Raw genomic sequence first — 25,036 nt, 5'->3', positions numbered from 1 at the left:
GGAGAAGGGGAGTATGTTTTCTTACAGTGTAGACTGAACCATTAAATTTGAATGTCAAAAAGTGAGGTCCTCTCCGCCTATTAAGCCTCTTAAAACACTCAAAAGCCTTATTTATATTTATGTTTATGTTTAGTGTCTGTCTAAGGAGTTATGGGGAGGACTTTCTCAGTTTCAGGGTGGTTTTTGGTTTGGGGTTTTTTTTCTGCACAGGCAAGATCTGTCTGAGCAAGAGCTTGCTCATTATGGCTGTGTATTGTTTTTATTTTTTTAAGAGAATATATGAACATATTTTCTTTTAAATAAGAGTTTTAAAGAAAGTAGGCTATCTTGTCTTCAAGTCTTTGCGATATTATATATCACAAAAAAGATTTACCCTTGGTTCTGTTGTGTGTGTTTTCTGTAACGACTCTATAGATGACTTTGTTTAAGTGTTTCTGGAATCAGTTACCAAGAAGTGAAACATTATTAACTAAAAGGAAAAACGATCCATCTTCTTCAGACACATAACATATTTCAGGTTTTGCATTTCATTTAAAATACATAAATGAAGTTACCTCACAACAGAAGAAAAACTTTCTTCTTGAAGGTTCAATTGTCCTCCTACCATTTGAACTTCTGGATCTACTGGTCTGGATTCATGTTGTCCAGTGCCGGGACAGAGAAGGTCTGATATTTCTTAATTATTCTGGTTTAGTATGGGACATAAAACCTTTTAGACATCACAAAGCAACGAAAAAAGTCGTAATACTCTTTATCCTTTCGTTATTTCTTTGGTGGGTCACTCTTAGAAGTATTTTCTCAACTCAAAAAATGGTATCTCTGCCTGAAAATTTGATTTCAGCTGTCACCTTTAAAAATATTTGTGAAATCTGAAATTGAGGGTTGTTTTTCTCCTTTCCTGACCTTGTTTTCTATATTTGGCAGTATTGAATAATGTATGTATAACTGCATGATCAATTTTGCATCTGTGCTGATAGGCAATTTCATTTCTTAGTCTCCAGTTCAAAAGTTACTTCATCGCACTGTTGTGTTAGCATGTGTGCATGCATTTCTCCTGACAGTGGGTTTGGAGCACTTCTTTGGAGCTGGCGGATCTGAAATATGCCCTTGTGCCCTTTTTGAAATAGGAAAAGGCCATTGATGGTGGGTGTGGAGAAGGGATTGTCTGTCAATCATTCATTTAGGTGAAGGAAGATTGAGCCATAATTCTGCAGATGCTTCCATGGGATAATGGAGCACAATAGGGAATGAATAAGACGCTTGGATGATGATAAAGCCTTTATTGGACCTGGCAAAGAAGCGCACTTGGCTTTTTGAAACAGATGATCACACCTTTGATCTCTTTTCAAGGAGTGGGAGTTTATGTCATGGTTCCAAAGCCTGTAGAAATACTTCTGAAGTTAATCCTACTGGTGACTTGCAAAAGAAGGGGTGGCTGTTAGATACACATACGCACTCGCTGTTCTGCCACTGGTGCTCGTGGAGTTACCTTCAATGTTAGTAGGGGTTGCAGTTGCAGAACTGAAGTGATGGCTGACTATTCAGGGGTCTCAGATAATTATTTCTTTGCTAGTGCTAGTGTAGTTGACATAAATCTTAACCAGTGGTTAGACGGAAGGGACAGAGGGGAAAAATGTTTGCCAGCATATAAACCTGAGCAAAATCGAAGGAGAAAAGGTTACTAAATATTTGCCACATAGTATACACTCAGGTGATGTACATCACTGCTAAATAAAGGCCACTTGAAAAATAACAAGTGTTCTTTTAAATAGCAAAGTAAAATGTATTTGTATTTATAATTAATACTAGATACAAATTCTCCTTCATAAGCAGATGTGAGCCCATTAGCTTTGATGAAGTTTAGTAAGCTTCCACAGAGTTGATTTTGGTTCTTGAAACAGGTGAACACTGCAAAGAGCTTCGTGCTTGCTTAGTTATTAAGTTTTCTCTTCAAAAACAAATATAGACAGAAAAAGTTTTTCAGTACCGGAATGTTTTAATTTTTGTTATGGAATATGGTTTTCATATTTTAAATTATACTAGCCAGATACATTAACCAACTAACCAGAGTTTAATGACTAGCCTCCAGAAAACACAACTTAACTTACTCTTTTTCTCCTTTAAGGTGGTTTCACCTAGAGTCCAGACAAGGGAAGAGAACTAAAGACAGAGGAGAAATAAAGGTCAATATTCAGTTTATGAGGAATAACATGACAGCAAGTATGTTTGATTTGTCAATGAAGGACAAAACCAAATCCCCTTTTGCTAAACTAAAAGACAAAATGAAGGGTCGAAAAAACGATGGGACGTTTTCGGATACATCCTCTGCAATCATCCCAAGTACTCACATACCTGATGCAAACGTAGAGATATGTAGTGGTGAAGTACAAATGAAATCAAAACCAAAAAAACCTTTCCTTTTGGGACCTCAGCGGCTATCCTCAGCTCATTCGATGTCAGATTTAACAGGACCACATGTCTCCTCAGAAAAGAAATCCAGCACAGTTGGCCACTCTCATCTTTTCAGGCGTCAGCTAGAATCTTTTGGTTCGGTTGATGAAAGTGGTAAGTAAAAGTCATGACCATTATAATTACAGTTCACTGCTATTAGAGCGTTCAAAGGTTGTTTCTTTAGTTTATGAAGCAGTTACAAGGCCAAAAAGCTAAGAATTATTGCTGGCCTATTATTTTTTTCACTTCCATTAGTTGGTGGTAACTCATAATTGCTGTTTCTGAGCATAAAAAATAACTTATATTGGTCATAATGTATGGTAATTTAGCATTTTTCTTATGTCCTCATTTGAGAGTATGTTGTAGTGAAGCATTGCATTCTAGAGGAAACTCTAGGCAATACAGCGTCTTGTGAAAAACATAAGTCTGTTTAAAAAGTTGAAAACTATCACCAAAGTTTTAAACCTGATTTATACAAAGAACTGAAAATACTTTGCATTGTTCAAAGTTATTATGCAGCAACAGACTACTGTCGCTTTCTGGAATGGCACACTAGTCATAGCTGTCTTCTTTGTAGAACTTAGTTTTCACACAGGAAACAAGAATTTGCTGTAGTGTCTATCCATAAACATTTCTGAACCACGAAGTCAAGGCCACAGCTGTTCTTTTTTTTTTTAAATAGCTTAGTTACTCAGCAGTGTTTTGAACTGAGATTCAATTGCAAAGCTTCTAGACCTAAGGTAAAATGGGTTCTCTGCATGTCATAAACTATGATATAGTGTCTCATTGATAATATACTAATGCTAGATTGTTTGCAGGGAGTCTAAAATCTCCACATAGAAGGACATTAAGTGTTGATACTTCTAAAATGAACCAGCTTGACAGAACAGTTGATGAAACTGGACTTGAAGCACAAAATGACCCATTTACCAATGTGAGTGCTTCGTTACCCCAAAAATTTGCTACACTGCCAAGACAGAAGAATCCGTTTGAAGAAAGCCCAGCAACATGGGATCAAAACATAAGTCTGTTTTCCAAACCTGTCGAAATCAGAAAAGAAATTAAAAAAGAGAAAAAAGAGAAAGTTAGTCTTTTTGAAAGAGTGACTGGAAAAAAAGATAGCAAGAGGTCAGATAAACTTAGCAATGGGGGATCAGACAGTTCTACTGACTTGAAATCACCTAGTGCATTTGGTGAAACTCATCAGGAGAGTTTTGATTATGATTCGACTAATCCGTTTATGACAAACTTCAAGCCTACAAGCATGTTGCCATCTTCAAGGTAGGTTTTTGCTGTATTTCGATCTGATACCTTGAACATGTTATATAAATGAAAATGTGAAGTGTTGAGGAACACAATCTTTGTGCTTTATATACGTTTATATCATTGCTTATCTGTTTTTAAGTAAAAATCATGAACTTTTTATATAGTTTGATCTTTTCTTACTTCATTTTGAAGTTACATACTAATAAGTACTGTGAATGTTCTTGGGTACTTGCGCTTGTGGAAGATCTTGTTCATGCTTCAGAATGGGTTCTTCCTGAAAGTCTTCTGCTTTCACTGAACGCTCATTGCTAATTATTACGCTGCCTTAAGTCAAGGTTTTAGAGGGAAAGGTTTCAAGTCTAAGAGAAAGGTGAAACAATAAATAAAAGGGTGAAGAAAATGTGAGTAATGAAAACAAATCCTGTGGATGGCACCATTTGGGAGAAAGCTGGATTTAGATTCTATACGTTAAAGCACAAGAATTTAAGACCATTCTGTTTCTAAATGGGAACACCCACATGGGCACTTATCATGCTTGAATTCATTTGGCTCACTGTAGCTTTGCTGAATTCCTATGTATTCAAGTCGTTGCACAAGGCAGCAGTTTATGTGCTAAGCAGAGTGAATTAAGTTACAGGGACTGATAAGAAACTTTGATTTAAATAATCCATTTTAATCTTTGTCTATCAACAGTTAACTTGTTTTCCTAAAAAAAAAAAGTGTATCCCACAGCTTGGTTCCTTTCTGGCTTTTGTTTGCCACATACACACCCCCCCCAACACATATACTGTTCCCAATAGATAAATATTTAAGCAGTTAATTATTTAACTTTTAGTCATTTGCATTCTCATTTTTTTCTGTATATTAATGCCAGAAATTAACAGTCCTTTTTTTCCAAGGTAATGATTCATTTCTATTTAATGACTTAAATTTGGTAGAAATTGAATTCTAAATTAAAATGCTCCAAACTGGAGTTTTAAGGTTGTAAAATAAATCACCGTTTTAAATGGAAAACATGGTTCTAACAAATTTGCTTTTTCTCTGTCTATTAATTCCTTAATTAATGACACAGTAGTATTTTCTTTAAAAAAAAAAAAAAATTATTTCTTGTTATCTTGTTCTTTAAGATTTTAGAACAGATTGATCCTATTGTATCCCAACTCAGTTTTATTCATAGGTTAGAATGCATGCACTCCTGATTTAAACTTGTAATCATTTTCTCAACAAAATTAATCATGGATGTGAATTAGATAAATGAACTGACATGGAACTGCTATAGAAATGAGCTGTTGCTAGAAGCTCATACGGACTTCAATGAATTATCTTTTTAGCGTCTTCTACGAGTCAAGTCAGTTCCTAGTGCCTCAAATATCATGTTTACAGACAGAGTCTTAGAATATTATTTATTTAATAAAGGATTTCTCTAGATTAGAGTAAGGTTAGGATGTAGCTTGGTTTGTCAGAAGTTAAATTCCATTTAAATAAGCTCCTTTAAAGAGAAGTAATTTAAATAACAATTAAAATTACATAGCATTTAATTTTTTTTTTAATTAAAAAATGTATTCAGGCAGATGCTAGATATAAGTAGTGAAATCTTTTGAAGTTCTTGAATGCAGCAGATCTTGACAAATATAAATCTTTAATGGTAATCATGATGGACTTTTTTTTCTTTATTTTGTAATTAAAGAGCTCATCACAGTGCCCATTCAGAAGGACTCTAGTCATTTGTTCCCCCTCTTTGTATGAGGCTCTTTTACTAGTTCTTGACTTTTATGTAAACATAAACTTTTGATAAGACAAATAGATACTCTGTTATTTTCAAAAAGCCAAAAATAGTAAACATTTTGACCTTTTCTATAAGACAGCTATTATGGAATAATATCTAGCATGCAATAATTTAAGTTAGGAGCTCTCGATTTTTATATGCTCCAGTGTTATGTTCTGTGAGAATCTTTTAGAATAAGTTCACTTTCTTTCAAATGTATCTTGTACAATGATTTTCTTTTGAAGTAGAAACTAATACAAAATGTGCATATTTAATAAGTTTACAGTTTAAGTTTATCTTTTATCTGTGGAGGATTTGTTGAATAGAATCCATTTTTAATTTTTCAAACTAGTAATACTGTGAAGAAAGAATTGTATAAATCTGTGGGCACAAAATAAATGAGGTTGAGTAACAAATTCAGTATGCAGAAAATATACATAGAGAATTTAGACTTTGAGTTGCTTTTTATTTACTCAACATACTATTAAGCTCTTTTGGATGCATAGCATTTCCGCAAGTAAACCGGGCAGTATCTTTTTATTAAGGTGTGTCCAAAACCAGTGTTCTGGTGAGGATGAGGAGTTTGCTTTGCAGGTGGATCTCCCAGTTAACCCCACTTAGCTAAAGCTTTGTCTGAGTGATGGAACGGTCTTGGGGCATGTGAACTGGATTCCTGTCTGATGAAACTCAACTGGAAGATGTATTCCAGGAGCACGCTGTAGCCACAAAACGGTGTTCAGTTGGTGGGACCAGGCTGGAGATAGTACAAAGTGGAAGAAAAAAAAAAAACCCAGCAACCCTTTTCCTCCACCCTCAAAAAAAATGACCAAACCCAACTCCATCATGTCCAGAGTGTGAAGGTCAGGTTCTTAGCACCAATTAACCTATGTCTGTAAAGTTAGTGGGAGTCTTTTCGGTGACTTTGGTGAGCTTTGGGTCAGGCTCAAGTCCATCCTAATTAACTGTGTTTGGTAATGTTGACTAAGCAGTAATGATGTGCAGGACAGCAGCTCATAACAACATCACTAACTGATGGCTAGGTGAGTTGCAGAACAGAGTTGCTGAATAGCCCTTCACCTAGCCAATTGTTAAGTGCTAACTGGCTGTATGCATACTCTGTCACAAATTACTCTTATTTACTAATTAAAAGAATGAAGATAAATACTTCTTCCAAGTGTTTCTCAGCTGCTGACACAGAAAATGTAGAAGTGGTTCAGCAACAGTTATAGGATTTTTTTTTTTTTTTCCTAAAAGCAAGAATTATCCTAGGATTATTTGAAAATTATTATTTATTTTTAATACTATTCTTTATTATTGTTATTTTAAGAAGTATTTTGGAAAAGCAAAACAAAACCTGCCTGGTTTGTGTATAATACTAGTTGTCAGGAAATCACAAAATATGGACCCCTAATTTCTATTAATCTCTGCTCTGGCAAAGGCTTGTTCTGTGGCTTTGGCTAAATCACTTAGTCTCCCTGCCCCTGATCTGTAAGATGGGGATGATATTTTGTTACCTCTTACAAATGCTGAGTGGATAAATTAGTATTTTTTAAGGGTTTTATAAATACAGTATTACAATATTACATAAGTGTTAAGATTGGCGTTTTTTATTGTCTGGTGTAGGTGTAATATAGATATTTATGAGCTGATTTCTTGACAATTTAAAAATGCTGCAGTCTCATAGTGAAACAAGAAACACAGTTTTTGTAAATATTACAAAATCTGTTCGTTTCAGAGGATTTATATCATATAGCCAGTGAAGAATTTTTAAGCACACAATATGTCTAGTATTTTTAGCCAGCGTTTACCAAAATAGTAGTTTTGTCTTCGTACTTCTTAATCCACTGCTTTGAAATTTTTACCTAATACTATCTTAAATTGCATTCATTCTTACAATTACTGCTATCGTCATGGCTCTCAAGAGGTTAATTTGCAGTCAGGAGCCACGTGGATTTTGCATTGAACACAGTTAAAGAAATTGAGGGTACTCCTGGAAAACAAAGATTGTTTTCTGCCATGACCAAACCTTGAGCATCATTTCTCTGAAATTGTTTGTGTTTAGGAAATACACTACAGTAGGCTAAAACTGATGTGAAAATTTCTCAATTTACACCCCTTGACAAGTGCTAAAAGAAAAGCATCTTTAATTTTAATGTGTTATTAGGACCTTTTTAGAGAGATTGTACAAGTTATTAACAAGGTCCTCTGAGACAGGAGACGGGTAATTAACAAGACCTACAGAAAGAGAGTTTGGGTAATTAACAAGATCTTAGGCACTGGACACAGGGAAACAAATAGTCCAATATTTAAAGCTGACAGGTTGTTACTAGTCTGATCAAATTCCGGATCTGGGAAACTGAATTGATAGGTGTTTGGGAGCTTTCTAAGAAAGACTATGTATAAAATATATATACACATACACACAATATAAGTGTGTGTCTGTATATACATATATGTGTACATATATAGAGAGATATATTAAAAAAAACATTTTAAAGTAGCGCTTCCATGACCTAAGTATTGTTAAACTTAGAGAAAAGAAGATAAAGCTTGTGCCTACAAACTGGTTACACTTTATCTCAACTTCTTGCAATAAATATGTTACATTCTAAGCACCATGGAAGATGGAATAGTGGAGGAGGAAGAAACATGTATCTTACTAGGATTCACTGTAACAAATATGAATAATACTCATATTTATAACATTAGTTATTGGTCAGAGCATAAAATACAAAAATATTATTTAATTTTTTTCTGTGTTCTTTTCCTGCTTCAGCCTTTTTTAAAAATTGCAACTCAAAAAAAAAACCAAAACAAACCTCCAACCCTTAAACTCATCTCTCTTGCATCTTTCCACTTTGTCTGTCATTTCCGAATAATCTGGTAATTTTCTTCAGCATCTCTCCCCCATACTGTCATCACACGTAGCTGTTAGAGCTGCCTGCCTTTCCAGTGATGCGTGTTCCAAACAAATCAGTATCTGCAGTTTCATTTTTCCCAATGGATGCAATGACTGAAATAAGCAATTTCAAACGTTTGATATGTCTGTTACTAGATTTGGGGGGGAAAAAAAAAGTGAGGTGCCATGAAAATATGAGGCTCTTGATAACCGTGGTGTGTTTGGATCATATTAAATTGTTACGTCTAAAGAACAGCTGATGTCTGTTACATTTCAGCAAATATTAAAATTTTGTATGTGGTGGTCAACTAGTTAGGGAAGCTTTTGCAAAATCATGGTGTTACTCTGAATTCCTATGTCACTTGTCACTTGAGCTATGTTAGTAGACCAGGTGCCTGGCTCTAGTCAACTGCAGTTGTAAAGTAAAACCTGTTAACTTATCTTCACCGTGGTTTAAGCTTTTAGTGCAATAACTTCAACATCATCAAAGATAAATGACTGTTAAATGGTTTCAATCTCGCCTGTTATATATGATGTGCCAGAGACTTAGTTACTGGCCACAGCTCCATTGGAATGAGCCCCAGAAGTTGCCTGATCAGAGCAAAGGGTTGTAATGGCTGTGTATTTCTTTACCAAGTAGGTCATCCTTTTCCAGTGTACAACACAACTCACTATTTTTAATTTTCGTATGCCTTGTTTAGAAATGTTGATCCCTAACAAGTTTATTATTGTGCTTGCTAGAGTAATAAAGTCTATTCCAACATTTTAACATAGATTTCTCTGTTAGTTAAAAAATGACATCAGGTGAACTATGCTATTTTCAGAATTTTGTTTCCTCTGTCAGTGTTAGCATGCCTTATTTTAAGAACAGCGTACTTCTGCATTGCTTTTCTTGAAACGAACGGGTTTTTTTCAGTTCTCTGCTGAAATGTGACTAGACATCTCTAGTCAACTGTGATTATCTATGGTCTAGGTAGAATATTGATAAACTACAACAGTGCATTAATTATACTGTAGATTGTTAATATTTGTTAATTTGGTGTGGTAAAGCTATCGGTACAACATTATTTCAACAAAACAAATACAGTACAGGTATGTGATGGTAATGGGAAACGGGAAATGACAGAACATGCAAGGATTGTTAGTCTCCTGGTCTGTCCTGCCAAGACTGTTATCGTCCGATTTAGAAAGATCACTGCGTGTGATGAGAGAACAATGAAATCTTGCCCAAAGCTACTACAAAGCAGCGGTCACAGTATTTGGGATATTACTAGGGTGGTTTGGCGCAATCAGTTCTTAGAGGGATATTGTAGAAATACTTAGTATTAATCTTGACTTTTGCAGACTCTTCACCAGCAATCATTTACTCCTAATTAGTTGTCTGCTTTAGGAACACTGGTAAGTTCATCCTGCTGGCTGCATGACAAGATTTTTTCAAGCTTTCATTGTCTCTTGGTGCACATTAGGGCATGTGAAAACTTTTTTGAGTGGATGCACGAGGCATATTATCTGTCCCAAGGGGGAATGCACTGCCTGTTCTATTTTCTTTTAAAAAAAATATATTAAATAGTTGTATCCAGTTTCTGTATTAATAAATGCAGAAGCTATGTAAAATTGATGAACTTTTTTTTTCTGTTTCATTGTAAGAATTCAGAATTAGTGCTATTTTTTTAAGCATTCAAAAACGGTTCTGGAAGTTTCAATGCCAAATTTTACGTTAGGGTTGTTGGGTTTTTTGATTGACATATAGATCTCTAATAGTAGGGTCTTTTAGTGGAGGTGCTGGCACAACTTTTAGTATAAAAGAACTTTAGTGGTCTCTTGAGGATTAAACTTCATTAGTTTTTTAGCCATAGCACAACTGCCTTGTAAAAGGAGAAATATTTAAATGCTTAAAAATATTAACTTTTTATGTAAAACTGTTGTTGTTTGTTTCCAGAAACTTAAATTAACATTCAGTTGAGTGCACTGTGTAAGATCACTTTGGAGTTTAGAATGCCTCGTAAGTCCTGAATAATAAATGAATTTGCATGGGTAATGTGTCCAGCAGTGTGCAAGTACAAGTGCCATTGTTTTAAGATACTTATATTTTTGGAAGGAGAAGGCTAGCGTTCTTATAGAGCTCATGAATGCAGCCCTGTATGCCTTCAGCTCCCTTGATCTGTCTCAGACACCTCAGAATCGGCCACCAGCCTATTATGGATCCAAATTCATGTCTGTTTTCAAAATGAAGGAGTTTATACAAAAAGGCAAAATTTTGTTAAATTCTTCAAGTTGTTTTAACTGAAAACTTCTGTATCGTTGCATTGTAATGTTTCTGCTGCACTAAATTTGAAATACACGTGAGCCACAAGAGAAAAGGCTGCTTTCTTGAAGTGCATATTGTTCAGGACCATTATCGAGCACTATATTCTGAGACTGCAACTTCTTTATCTCATGGAACCTTCTGCCATCTTTAAAGGGCTCCGTAGAGTGCAGCAGTATACTCATGAACAGACCATTTCCAAAGTAGTCTATGTAAAGAATACGTACCTTGAGAACAAATGATTTGCAAGAAGAGTGTGTCTTACATTCAAAGTTCAGGGCTTTTGGTCCAGTTTCTTAACTCTTGGCATGAGACTTTACAGTAATATTAAGAAAATGGAGTAATAGCAACAAAACCTGATACTGTTTTTGTGTCCTCCTGGGGTTACACAAACTCCAGAAGGCCTTGGAGCATGGTTTGACAGCAGGACAATTTATATAGTGAAGTGTCTTAAGTGATGTTCCCCAGAATCTGATTGGGAAATAAATAGTAATATGCTTACTCCATACTTGCTTAGCTGCCAGACATGACAGTCATTCCTTCTCAGAGTATAAAGTGATGTCTACATTGCCAGGCACAGCAGGCTAATAATATTCTATGGAAAGCAAAGTTTCTGAATTTCATTAGCTGTATCTGATTTTCTTCATTTCTTTTGTTTTTCTGGTACATTGGTAATAACTTAAACTGCATCCTAATATTTCAAGGTTTTGATACGTGTTGTGAGAATCCAAAGAAAAATGCATAAGCAATGTAATAAGAATCAGTCCAAAGACCAAGAAGTAGGAATAGGAATAATTTTTCAACTCTAATGGAAGATGAACATGGTAGAGTTTTGCTAATAACTTGTACATAGATGTTCCATATTAAAGGAAAAAAAACAAAAGCTCACACTGAGCGCATAGGTATTATGGTTATTTTACAAGATGTCACGTTAACAAAGAAGATTTCAATACTTTGAATAGTAAAGATTAATGTAAATATTGTACTTTTAATTTCTAATAGTATACAGTACAGTGATCATATAACTAATACAAATAGCTAAAGGTAAGTAAAAAGCTTTTGTTCCTTAAGAAAATATGCTTTCCATACAGCATAATTTAGGAGTCTGATTCCCATTCATTATGTTGTCAGAGTAAATGGTTCAGGCACTAAAATGTTTTAATCAGTTGTAGGAAAGATTTTTTTAAACATTGTTTTAATCTCTAGGCATTTAGAAGCTAAATATTTAAGCAGCCACTAGGCCTAATGTTTGAATTTTTAACTACCATTAAACTTCAAAAGACAAAATTACAAGCTCCAGTCATAAACTTGAGCCTGTGATACATCCTAAACTCAACTCTGCTGTGTTGAAGTTTCTATACAAACTGCAAATAATCAGCACGCAGTGTAAGTATATAACTACCTCATAAAAAGAAGGTGTTACGAAAAAAAGTAAGTTTCATGTAGTTCTAATGAAATGTATTTAAATAGGAAAAATAACTAGAAAGTATAAAGTAATATGCTTGTTATGATTATGAAATAGTCATCCAAAACACTCTGCAGAATCAGCATTATAGTATGTCTGTCTCCATTATTAGTTTATTCTATTTTTATTTCTCATCACTCCCCCCCCCCCAGCAACATGGAAACAGGGAAGAGTTCTCATCTCAGATGAGCTAAAATTTAAATCCAAGCTAATAAAACCCCAGAAATCCAAACAAATTTTACTATTCAGTAAAAATGTCCGTGTAAAGAAAAAGTTGCTATAGAATAAGGGATATGATTTAATCTGGTAAAAATATCTCATATAAAGTAAATGTTAAGGAAACTAATTGGATTCCCAGATGAGTGAAACGGGGGACACGACTAGTTTCTGTGCTAGATTGAAGAAGTCGGTTCTGCCTATAGTGGGATAGGGGCAATGTAGAAGTCGGGTGGCTTGCTGGTGTGATTTACCTCCCTTTTACTAGTTCCTGCCTTTCTTGAAGGTGATTGGAGTGAATGAAAGTTTATTAGCTGTAAGAGACAAACCATGGAGCTTCTGTTAAAAATCATTACGGCACCTGGGACACCACCTTGAGACACATGAGACTCCACAGTGGTGGAGCGGGGGCTTCTTGCCCTGTCTGGATAAGTGCAAGAGGCAGAAAATTACTTGATTCCTTGAGATGATGAAGGACACAGGAGCAAGAAGGTAGATGGGCTCTTTTTCAGTGAACAGAAAGAGGAGTAGTCAAGCCAGTTTGTGTAGGTTGGAAGGTATGTCCAGTAAGAAGGCTTTAGACTCAGATATAACACCTGGGAGTTACACACAGTGTTAATGACGATGAGTCAGAGAAGTCTAGTTTGACTTTAGTTCTCAGGGTGAGTTGGCAGAAAGTCCATTTGTTAGAAAAGAATAATCTTTTTACTTGTAAACTGAGCAAACTTAGTTTGGGCATAACTGAGAAACAGTAATTATAGAATCCCACAATGTCACTTTTTTTTTTACAATCACTGTTCACAGAAAGCTGCACTCAAAAAAAAGCCAAAAGAATTTTTTTTACCAGGCTGAGAACATAGTTTTTTCATGCTTCCATAGCAAAAGTTCCCTGCCGATTTATCAAACCCTGGGGAAAAAACAGAGATGGGATTATAACAAGCATTATCACTATGAACTGCGATTGTAACACAGCAAAAAAAAATGACATTATTTTTTATAATTGTTTAGAGCAATGATTTCAGAGTGCTCTTAGGAAGCCAAGAAAATGGCTGCTCGAAGGAGGCTTATGATGGTTGTACAGTGTGTGGGATGTGGTCCTAGAGGCATGTTTTTCTGTAAGCTATTACTAGTAATCAAGAGAGATGGTAACTTTAGGGGTGTATTATTGTGATGAAATTTAAATTAAAAAATAAACGATCTCATGAATTTTAATACACCAAACATGCAACTCCCCCAACTGTATGCATTCATAATTTTACAGTATTTTCTTTTGAGGTATTACTTGGTCCTCGGACAGTGAATTATGTGTACAGCGGTGAGAGCCTGCATCTGCTCACGCTCACCTTGGGCTGGAAGCGCTGGCAGGAAACCCTGCGGGGCTCAGCGAGGCCGTGGAGCTCCCACCTTACTTAGCAGACAATCTGATTTGAAAAAAAGTTACATGCAATCTCAGCACCTGTTTCTTCCTTGAGAAGCAGTATATTTTCCACATATCTCTTTAAAATATGAGTAAGAGTATTCATGGGGTTTGGGTTTTTATTGGTGAGTATTTTGTTTAATAGTTTTTCATTTTTTGCAAGTATATTCAAATTGCTTGATGGGAAATACACAGATGTGCTCTTTTGTAATTGCAGTTACAATGTCTGAAATGTTATGGAAATGACTGCAGTTTTTTTAGCTAAAAAGAAAAAAAAAATTAGTCCATATTGCCAGGGATTTATATTTCTAATTTTCAAATGCAACTTTTTATAGTCAGAACTGCTGCTTTTCTTTTAAGCTGCTTCTATGAAAAAGAGTCCCAGAACTTATTTCACAGAAACTATAAAGTCGTTCAAGGCAATGAAAGATCTTGCTTTTTTAACCTTTCGGAAAGTCACTCAGTTGAGCAGTCAGGCCGTATTATTCTATATCTTGTCTAACATGAGGAAACAGTCCCAAAAGAAAGATATCCCAAATTAACGCCACACTTCGTTAAATAGAGACATTCTTGGTTTTCACCAAGCTAATTCGATCCAGTTCAGTTAACTCTTTTTTTTGTACTCGGATCACAAAAGGCAGCCATGAATGAAGCAAGTTCATCATGTGTTTGACACATCAGTGTGAAACTAAAAGGCGGGCTGTGAGGGAGGGTTCCTGCCTTTAGCTTTTTAGACAATACCCGATGAAAGAGGCCCCTCATTCACAACGGGTCTCCAGCAAACTAGGCAGACTGCTGCGGATCACTGTTACAAACAGGTATAATGGGAATTAGCCAGAACTTGATTCGTCAGACACCTCTTGATTTCTAGTTGTGACTGTTCCTGTAATCCAATCTTTATCTAATATCCTCAGTCCAGCAGATGGTTCACAGGACTTCTATATGAGCAAAAGCCTGCCTACTTTGGAAATTAAAAATAATGTACAGAATAAAAAATTTTAATTTAAAAAAAAAAGTTGTAATGTAAACAAAAATTTTTTTTTACAGAAAAAAATCAGGATTTACATTTTATGTAATTTACGTTTGTAAATTATGTCCCTTCCACTTTTACACCATGAGATATATGGCTTATAAATTCAGATGACAAAGAGTGATGAACAGTCGCAAAATACATGTTCCTTACTTTAAGCTACCTTTAAAATAAAAAAAAAATGTAAACATATTTTCGTAACTTTTTGCATTATTCTCAGTCAACAAATGTCACCCTTGACAGCCGGTACATGCAATCTAACTAAATAGTAGATTCTGTGATGTGAAAGAATGATGTCTGCTGTGATGCTACCCGGTAAATAGTATTTGTGAGCCATATTCAAATTCTGAACACATTTTCAGAGAGTTAGTTTTCTCTCCAAACTTGCTGTAGCAAGTACGTAAGAACATAGCAGCACTGATTTTTGAAGATATTTGCTAGTAATTACATCAACCTGAGAGACCAGTGGACCGTTTCTTAGGCCTGACACTTAGACAATGGCTGCTTTTATCAATATCAACTGCACTTTTGCAGTTGAGGAAGAAAAAAATCTCAACACAACATCATGAAATAGCTTTGCTTTTTGGATATGTGGGATCATCACCAGGTTTATGAAATAGTAGATTATTTACTCAGTTTTAAGTACGAAAAAAATGTTGCTGAGAGAAGATGGCTTTTCAGCGTCTGACTTAAGCTGGTGATCTCACTGGAATTTCTAAAGGACCTTTCTCCTCTAGCAGCTGCCATGAAGCTGGGAATGTATGTTAGTCTGCAGGGTTTTGTTGTTGTTTAAGTCTCATCCCAGGGACCTGTTTCCAGAATATTTCATTTGAAGTATCTCTTTTTGCTTAGAAGCTCGAGGTAAGTCTAGAGATAAGAGAAGAGTTAGAGAAGCCCAATTCGTAATATCCTTTCTTGCATATCCTTTCTTGCCTTTCTTAATTACTTAGTCAAGTTTTATGACAAAAAGAATATGAAAAATACAAAAAATTGTGAACAAAGAATATATGAAGATTTCCATTAACTTTGAATATTTTCCTACTTTTCCTAAGTTCAACAAATATATAGCTATATACCTAATTCAGTAGTGTCTTCTAGTAGGTGTTTTGTTCCGATACGTATGCACTGCTAATATTTGGGGTTTTCGTTTTTCCCCCACAGTTTTAATATGAATCCTTCTGGCATTGAGGACCTCAGGAAAACAATGGTGAGTTATGAAGTGTTACGGAAAGCCATCAGTAAATGCCAACTAATTGGTGCTTGACACAATATCAGCTATTATTCTTGTTTAACCTCTTAAAGGAAATGTTGTGGATTTTTTGTTTTTCTTTTGACATATCCAGAAAATCTAATTAGAAAATTACAGGCTTAATATAAATTTGGAAATAGAGTTTTACACTCAATATGCAGTGTACTTCTGGTATGAAGATGTAGAGAAGAAGGGAAAAATTAGATCTTTGCACAGAAAGTAAAAAGAAAACTATTGCTTTGGGGTATTTCAGATGACTCTAGAGAAGTAATAGTCAGGTGAGGAACTCTGCATTAGGAATGATATATTAATTGACCTAACAGAAGTTTCCTATCACTATGGTTGGAGTCTTGAGGACGGTCTTTAGATGGCAAATCAAAATTGAAGTAATGAACTGATACATGATAGGATTAATAATACAAATAATAAACGAACAGCCTCTCGGAAAACACTAAAAATAGAAATATTAAAGTTATTATTCAGAATACTCTTTTGACTCTACAAGTACCTAGAATAAATTGTGTACTAAGAAAAGACCAAAAAAATCCACAGATTTCCTATGCAGTCTTTGTTTGAAGGAAAACGTGGTCTTACTAGAATTTGTTCTGCGAATAGATGAAATCTTTAAAAGTGGGTTTGTTTTCAATCTTTAAAATATATAGAAAACAAGTTTCACAAGCAAATATGACTTTGTACTGTTTATTTTTTGCTGGTTTATGTAAATTATTTGTAATAACATTTGATGTTATTGTAAATGCTCAAGTTTTTATAATGTAAGTAACTGGTGGGAGATGTCAGAGTGTATGAAGGCTGCTTTTGATCAGATAGTAAACTGAATTCTACCAGGCGGTTACTTAATCTCTGACAAAAAGCGACATCAAAAAAATTGATTTAACTTAACAGCTATTGTCTGTAAAGTCACCATAATTACAGTTTCTATGTGCTTGCAAATGTACTACCGCAAATCATGTAATTTATTGCTGGTAAAAGCATCAGTTTAATTCTTTTAAGAAATAAGATGTGAATTGTTTTATTTAAAGGATTTAAAGGTGATAAAAGAAATCCTTGATGATTTTTCTTTTGGAATACCAGCTATCCTAAATGTCGGTTGTAGGATTATGAGGTGGTGCTCATTTAATAGAAAATACAATTAGGAGGAGAAGAAACTATATCTCAACCATAGTTTTGAATGAAACCATTTGAATTTTTTTTTTAAATATTCAAGATTGCTTTCTAAGGTGTTTGAAGTAATTTATTATTAGGTTTTGCAATAATAGCCCTCACCAAGTTATTATATTTCTTCCTTCTACATCACATTTAGTAATTATGTTTGTATGTCTTCTACTCTGGTGCCAACACCTGTCTCTGAAAGCAGTGTTTAAATGGGAGCAGTAGCCAGTTGAAAGGGCAGTGTGAGCTCTTTAAGGCCTAATTAAGAACTGAAAGGAAGATGAAGTAAGTAGGACAAAAGATGTGAAAGTAGCTTAGATGATATTCCCAGAGCAGAATTCCTCATTAGAACAATAAAGAGATGATCAGAGATTGCCAGGCCTTCATTTTATCTAACTCCATTTCCTCTGGCTGTCAGTGTGTACCCCAGTAGTATTTTGTAGCTGAGACAATCGTTCTTTGCATAGCTTGTTATTTAGAATCTTTTTTTCTTAATAAGTCATTATATGATTAATTTTTTGTATTAAAATTGTAGTATCTGTTTTTGTAAAGATACAGTTCTTCCTTATACATTTAAATATCACTTATTTGCTCAAACTGAACATTTAAAATCTTCTTAACTTTAACAATATTTGTTTCTAAGTACTAACATCCTTTAACTAGAATTTTCTTGTGTAATTAATGTGATAGGTTATTCCCCTCAAAGATCTATATGGAGCATGTGTATGACAAAACATCTTTAAAGCATATGTATTACACACAGTTTTCCAGTAAACTTTATATAATAATTAAAGACATCATTGCATCTTAATTCCTGTACCTTTGCCAAATCGGAAAATTAGGCAAACCCTATATTTTAGACATGGAAGTGTTAATGATGTCTTTTCCAATGTGTACAAAAATTTAGTACCATAAAGAGAAAATTTTACTTCCTTCTTATAGAAGAAAATGTGCTAAAAAATATAATGACCACAAAGTGAACTTATTTTCTCTTCTATACTTGTTGGAAATCAATTACTAACCAATTTAGAAATTTCATCAAGGTAGCCATTTTAATAAAGTGGGAGTTATTGATCACTTACAATCTTGTAACTTGGTAAGTTTAAAATACTGAATACGCGTAGATAAACGTGGCATTAAATATCTCAAATGTACTGAGAAACCCTTAAAAGCACATATTTTCGAGAGCTACTATTAGAATATAATTGATGGAGAGAGGCTGATTGATCTGTCGTACTTCAGCCTATTTGCAGTGCACCATCACTTTTAATTAGGTTTATTTGAAAACTTTGGCCACCTGCGTATTTTAATGATTCAGCATATGTCAATGTGCAAATATGGAGCTGTATGGAAAGAGAAGGAATGGAGCATGGAAAAGGAATGAATATGACTTGATTATGTGGTGTGCATCCTAGCTGTGCAAGCTTTATCATTTTTAATGACAAGGTTTTACTGTAAACAAAAGCTATCTTGTGTTCTTCTTCTGCCCTGTTAGAGGTGCAGGATTTGAGAGGTTAGATTATTTTACTCAATTAGAGGTTCCATATCTTTTAAATGTCTCCATTTCTGAATCAGATAAAATTTACTGCTTAGCATGTCTAACGGTGCTAATACTTTTATAAACAAACTCTCAGTTACACATTTCCAAATTTTTCATGATCTGATTACAGCTAATTCTTCTTGACGCAGAATAAGACACTCAAGTTTGTAGTATTTTGGATCGCGTGTTGCCCTTTGTTAAGGAGACTAATTGTCCATCTCTGCTAATTCCTGCACTTACTGAGTCGTCAGAAATCATTACAGAAACAATTCTGTTTTCCTTACTGCTTAATTCTGGGCCCCTCCTGCTTTAAAGCAAGCGAGCAGGCAAGCAAGATCTTTTAGTAATACACATTTCTGTCTTAAGTGCTCTGATGCAAATAAGATGCAGCCTTTTAGCTTCACCTGAAATTTAAAATTGAAAGTTTTATTATATGATTCAGAGGCCAAGGCCTGGAGAACCACTGATGACTAAAAATAGAATATGAAAGACAGATGAGGGCTGATGTCATTTAGAGCTAAGTAAATGTTTTGCTATGATACGCTCAAAAGGCGAGAGCTCAGGAAAGTTACAGTAGGACTTGAATTCTCCGGGCTCTTTCTCTTGTTCTTCTATAATTAAGGTTACCACATAGTTGGTTTCCCAAAACGGACCTGCTAACTCTTCTTGTGGTTACTGCTTGTATGGTCATCAACTGTGTATACATCTCACCGAGAACAGTATTTTTTTCTGAGATGACAGTGTAGGAAACTTACTTCAAACCTAGGGCAACCTATCTCCAGTTGTCTGCTCCAGTGGGGGCATTGGAGGGAAAAGCTCTAGAGCAAACGGAGGTATGTTGTCTAAGAAAAGTTGCTTCTGTCCAGAGATGCACATGAGAAACATACGAAAAGCGATAATCCATCAATTTTTTCAGAACGGTGAACTATTTAATAAAATCTGGTGTTTTTTTTAAACTTATCTGTAGGATGGAAATCCTTTCGACGCCACTGCAGGATACCGTAACCTTACTTATGAAGAGGTTTTGCAGGAGCTGGTGAAGCATAAAGAGCAACTTAAGAAGAAGGACACCCATATTCGTGAACTTGAGGATTACATTGATAATCTTCTTGTACGAGTAATGGAAGAAACACCTAGTATTCTCAGAGTGCCATATGAACCTTCTCGAAAAGCTGGCAAATTTTCCAAAAGCTAAGATAGCGATACTTGATGGTACTTTCTGTTGAATACACTAGTGGAAGGAAATCACACTTTAACATTTTTGACTTCTCTTCATTCCTTTTCTCCTAAGAAATTCCAGGAATCGGGGGAGGATGGGACTATGGCTTGGGGTTTCTTTTCTTTGTTTTTTACTCCAAACACTAGCAGGGACTGCCAAAAGTAATATTCTGTTAGATTACCTAAATAACTTTTTTTTTTCTTTTTGAAAACACCTTTAGGTACAGAATACTTATGGTAGAGTTAATAATATACATTAAATATGTCCATGCAGTTTATATAATAGCTTAGTGTTCACCGTGTGGCCGTTTCAACTGGGAAGCCTCTGCTGTTATGAATGTTTTCTTGAATGATTATTGGTATTATGCAAATATATCAATTCTGATATTACAGCATGCCATCAAGACCACTGTTTTCAAGCCAGTGTAGTATGCTTTACTAAACCTAAGTGTGGTTTGTTGCAATGGAATGTAGTTTGTTCTACACATATTAGAGGAAAACAGTGATGCACAATCTTTGCAGAGTTAAGTGCTGTATTCTATACAATGTGCTTTTTGTTTAACAATGTAAAAAATACCATGCCATTTCAGTAATAGCACATGCTGGAATCAATTACTTTACACTTAAATGCTGAATTTTGTGTATAACAATTGAACTTTGGTAGTGAGCTCATGACATAAGGTTGTTTTGAGGATCTTTTTGTATGAAGTTATTGCATGCCTTTTTAGATGTTAAAGTACTTTGAACAGTGTTAATAGAGTCGGAGGTAGGACTGGAGAAAAGTATGGAATAAAAATATGAATACTTTGTTCAGTCAAAGTCTACTACAGGGAAAATGTAGGAGAAATGAACAGTGACTTAAATAGACAAGATAATTCAAAAAATATAGAACTGACTCAATTCAAGGTTGAATTTTACATGATATATATCTGTCTAGGTTTTTTAAATCTTATGTCAACGAAGTATATGGCTTTAGAAATAGGCTATGTTGCTTACACACATATAGAGTACTTAGAAGGGCTTTTCATTAAAAAAAAAATCTGTATTCCTTGTAAGTACTTCTAAAAGTCAGTTTTCATTGAGGCAAATGAAAGAAGAATGTAGTAAATGTCTTCCTGATCATTTAATAATTGTAAAATAACATATGAAAGAGGTATCTGTTATTCAATAAATTGGAGAAATATAGTGATGAACATGTAATGGGAAAATACTGTAGAAGAATCCTCACAATATTAACATAAATAGATTTTAATTTTAATTTCCTTCATAAGAGTCTCAGTTAGATTGTCTGTTGCTGTGAAACAGTAAGATGATATTAAAAAAAAAAGTACAAAGAATATTTTGGATTGGATTTAAGAAAACTGACTGTCTTCTCCTCTCCTCTTCTTTTTCTAGACCTGATCTGTTTTTTTTCTTACAGCACCATGTAATGGCTGTTGCTGAGGAGGTGAAAAAACCTTGAAATTAAATTCCAATTTTTTTGTTGTTGTAAAAGATCTAAATATGTTTTCATTTTTAAAACTGCAAAAATTAGTAATATCTTGAATAATTATGATCTGGAAAAGTTGAAAAAGTTCTACTGTTTGAATGCTTTTGACAATGTTAGTATTGTATGACAACACAGAATTATTCTTGTTAGAAAAAAATACTTCTTTGTACAATTGTTCTCAGATTTCATTTACTTATTTTTGGCTTTTTCTTCTTTTCTACTTACTTTCTTCCTTTTATTTTCTTCTTCTTTTTCTTAGCAACTACCTCCCATCCCCCTAGCCCTATGTCCCTAAAATGTCTGCAGTTTGAGTGTTCCCAACCCACCGTTGGGTCCATTAGCATAGATCATTGTGCCTGGATGGAGCCTGAGTGATTCAAGCCCTACCTAATTGTAGTGCTCTGCGCTTAGATGTTTGTAGCACAGAAACGGGCCCACTTCATCAGGTAGTCTCTCTTTTGACAACCTGAGGATTTATCAAGTTCGGTACCTCGTAAACCACATGAATGTTCTTTTGACCCACTTAAGATCTAAATGACTGTAAATTTGTTGTAATATATTCGAAGTGCCAAAGGTTATGTACTAAGTTATGGTACGTTTACTGTTGGAAGTTAGGTTTTGCACTCAATTAGATTTTAATTTCCTAATTACACCAAGATGTATTTCAGTTACTCAGTATTTCCATACAAGTTCTTAAACATTTTCAAATGTTTGGCCGAAGCAAGTGGTTTTCTCATATTGTTAATGGGGAAGCATTGTGCAGTTGTTTTGAATTCCACAGTCATTTTCAAACTAACTGGTATGAGACCATCTGTAGTATCTACAATGATTAAATCACACACACCAATGGGGTTGAACAAGTAAACTAACCAGAGAATATGCTCCAATGACTTTTCACTTGCAAGCCAACTTGTAGTTATTAAAATGAAACTCTACTATATTTACAACCTCTGAAATCACTTCTTTTAGAATGTAAATGTAGAACATCAAACTGCATAATTGACTAAAAGCAGATCATTTGACATATTTGCATACCAAGAACGATAAACAGATTAAAGGTAGCGAAAAGATCAATTTTTGTGCATTAGTGAAGAAATTTAGTGAAGCTTTGAATGTGCTATCTAGTCTTTATCTGATCTGTAAGTGAATAAAAGCACCTTTTGTTTCTAACAGTTTGTCAAGAAAAAGGGGAGAACGACAAATGCAATTTAGGAAAAAGTAAAGTTACTAAGAGAGGCAGAATGGGACATTTACAACTATGAAAATATTTTTATAGCGTTCTTATAGCTGAAGATACAGGCAGCTTTTGGAGCAATTCTGGAAAGATTACATGCACATCATGTTCTGCTTAGAAAGAAAATTTTAACATTTTTCTGTATTTTGAGATTATTTTTGAAAAGCATCTTCACCGCACATGTATTTTTTGAATGATGCAGCTTTTGAATGAAAACATATCATACAGAGTAATTTTTATGTTGAAAACAAAGGAAGTTCTGTTTCTCCCATAGGATAAAATTGTAAACTTTCTTGCAGATCATTTTAAAACCATAATAACTTGCCACTTACGGTCAGTCTTTCTTGCCCTTTAAAATGTAGGGATGAAAATTTTGGACATCTCCACATTATTTTGATTTTTTTCTCTCAAAAATTAGCTTAAGAGTTCATCCATGCACACCCTAATACTTTGAAATTATCCTTTGAAACAGCCCTGCTCATAGCCATGTACTTTACTTACTTTAAAGAACAAATATCAAGGCCATACTTTAACAGTGTAAGTAACAAATTTAAACTTTCTGCCATTCAAGAAGGATGTTTAATATTTATATATGTTACCTCTTGCTGCTGTATTTTACGTTTAGCTTGGTTTTCCACCTACTAATGAATGTAGCATTCTCCCTAGATTATACATAACTACATTTATTGCTGTTGGCTCTGTATCAAGAACTATTTGTAATTTTCCAGCTGTGAAAATGTTGCCTTGCATTTAGAAAGGTTTCATGATTTGGGGACCTAATGAAACTCATGCTCATTAGGTACTAGTCTGCATTTCTTTCTGTACAGGATGCCCTTTCTTAGATGCATCTTAAAACAAACAGAACTGCTGTCTTAATATGTTTACTGCTGCACTGGAGGTTTATTTACACTTCCAGCTTTAAAGAAGAATTACTGTCCTACATCAAGTATGTAAAGTAAGCTCATGCTTTTTTGCTCTTTATGTATCCATTACTGTTGTAGATATGATAGAGGTGTTAGCTGTGGGCTTTTAAAATGGTGATATTTAAAGCATGTTGAGTAACTTCCTTTCTTTGAAGTACATGGTGAAGGATTGTAGCACTGCTGAGTTGATGATGCTAGATTTAAGGGTCTGTCAGCACTTTCGGTATGAAACCCTATTTTCAGGGATTTATAACTTCTAAATGTAGATACAGTCACTGGAAGTATTTAATATGCAATAGGTAGCACTTTAATCTGTTTATGAAGGGTTTTGAGATTTCTTTCTGTTGAAAAAATCATGGTCTCCTAAAGCGTGGTAGGCATTTACTTTATCTTCCATAATTTGTACATTGAAGAAGCCACTGTATGTTACAAATGGTAGAGCCATTCCTATTCATCTTAGAAGCTTCCAGATGTCTTGTATTACAATGTACTATAAAAAGCTGAAGATCCAGATTATATAGGAAGTCTGTAAAAGATATGAACATTACTTATAACTTAAGGGTTGATTTCGTCTCGTGCAATCAATGGTACTTTGTCTACATTTAATAATGGTACAGAATCACAACTATATGCACATATGAGAACTATAAACTTAGAATGCATGAAAAACTTTATTTTTGTTTCATTATTGCAACTTCAACTCCTTTAATTTGATTAAAATGTTATCTTAAATATTTTAATTTCTGTTCATTAAATAAATATTGCATGTCTAACACTAATAAAGCACCACAATGCACTACCGCAGTATTTCTTGAATTGTGTTATTAATCTGTGTTATGCAAAGCATATAACTCCTAAGCTCTGCTTAAGTATGTGTTTGTAAGAACCATGCTGTTAAGACTCTCAGACTACAGAGAGGTGTATTTCCATCAGGACAGCTCTAAATGAATATCCCAGCTGTTTGCATTGAGGGAAATCTCTTCAGTAATGTCCAAAACTTATAATTAGTGAAAAAATTGGCATGTTCTTAATGTGCTAATATGTATGTCTTTTTTTATATGACAGCTCCAGTCCCTTTAAATGCACCATTCCTCTGATTTTGTGGTTGTGTAAATATTACTAGGAGATCTTTGGCACTGCAGGCCAGAACTGCATTTAGCATGAGGACAAACACTGTGCAAATTTTGATACGGAAAACTTGATGCATGTTTCTCTTCATGCTTGACAGAATAAAACCCAGCCAGAATGACAGAAAACTGGAGCATTCTCTCCCATCTCCCTGCCCGATAGGTATTTTTTTCAATGCTCCCATAAGTTTTTCAACACGCTTTTCTCAGAAAAAAAAGTGCTTTTGCCTGTCGTCTTTTGCTCTTCCTTGAGGCAGCAAGGAAGTCTGTCC

General features: G+C 34.6%; 1 protein-coding gene across 1 annotated transcript in view; it reads left to right on the top strand.

Annotated features, from left to right (window-relative positions):
- The window catches only part of RAB11FIP2 (RAB11 family interacting protein 2 (class I)), a 30,121-nt gene extending 9,976 nt beyond the window's left edge, over positions 1-20,145 (top strand). Inside the window, exons 2-5 of the mRNA XM_009576603.1 lie at positions 2,126-2,565; positions 3,270-3,732; positions 15,976-16,021; positions 19,741-20,145. Of these exons, the coding sequence (XP_009574898.1) occupies positions 2,126-2,565; positions 3,270-3,732; positions 15,976-16,021; positions 19,741-19,968 (1,177 nt within the window). The 3' untranslated portion in view covers positions 19,969-20,145. The remainder of the gene's footprint in view (positions 1-2,125; positions 2,566-3,269; positions 3,733-15,975; positions 16,022-19,740) is intronic.
- Positions 20,146-25,036: the final 4,891 nt, after the last annotated feature.

This window comes from Fulmarus glacialis, unplaced genomic scaffold (genome assembly GCF_000690835.1).
Source record: "Fulmarus glacialis isolate BGI_N327 unplaced genomic scaffold, ASM69083v1 scaffold12134, whole genome shotgun sequence".
Lineage (NCBI taxonomy): Eukaryota > Metazoa > Chordata > Aves > Procellariiformes > Procellariidae > Fulmarus > Fulmarus glacialis.
The sequence above is the reverse complement of the archived record's forward strand: the minus strand, read 5'-3'. Positions and strand labels throughout refer to the sequence as shown.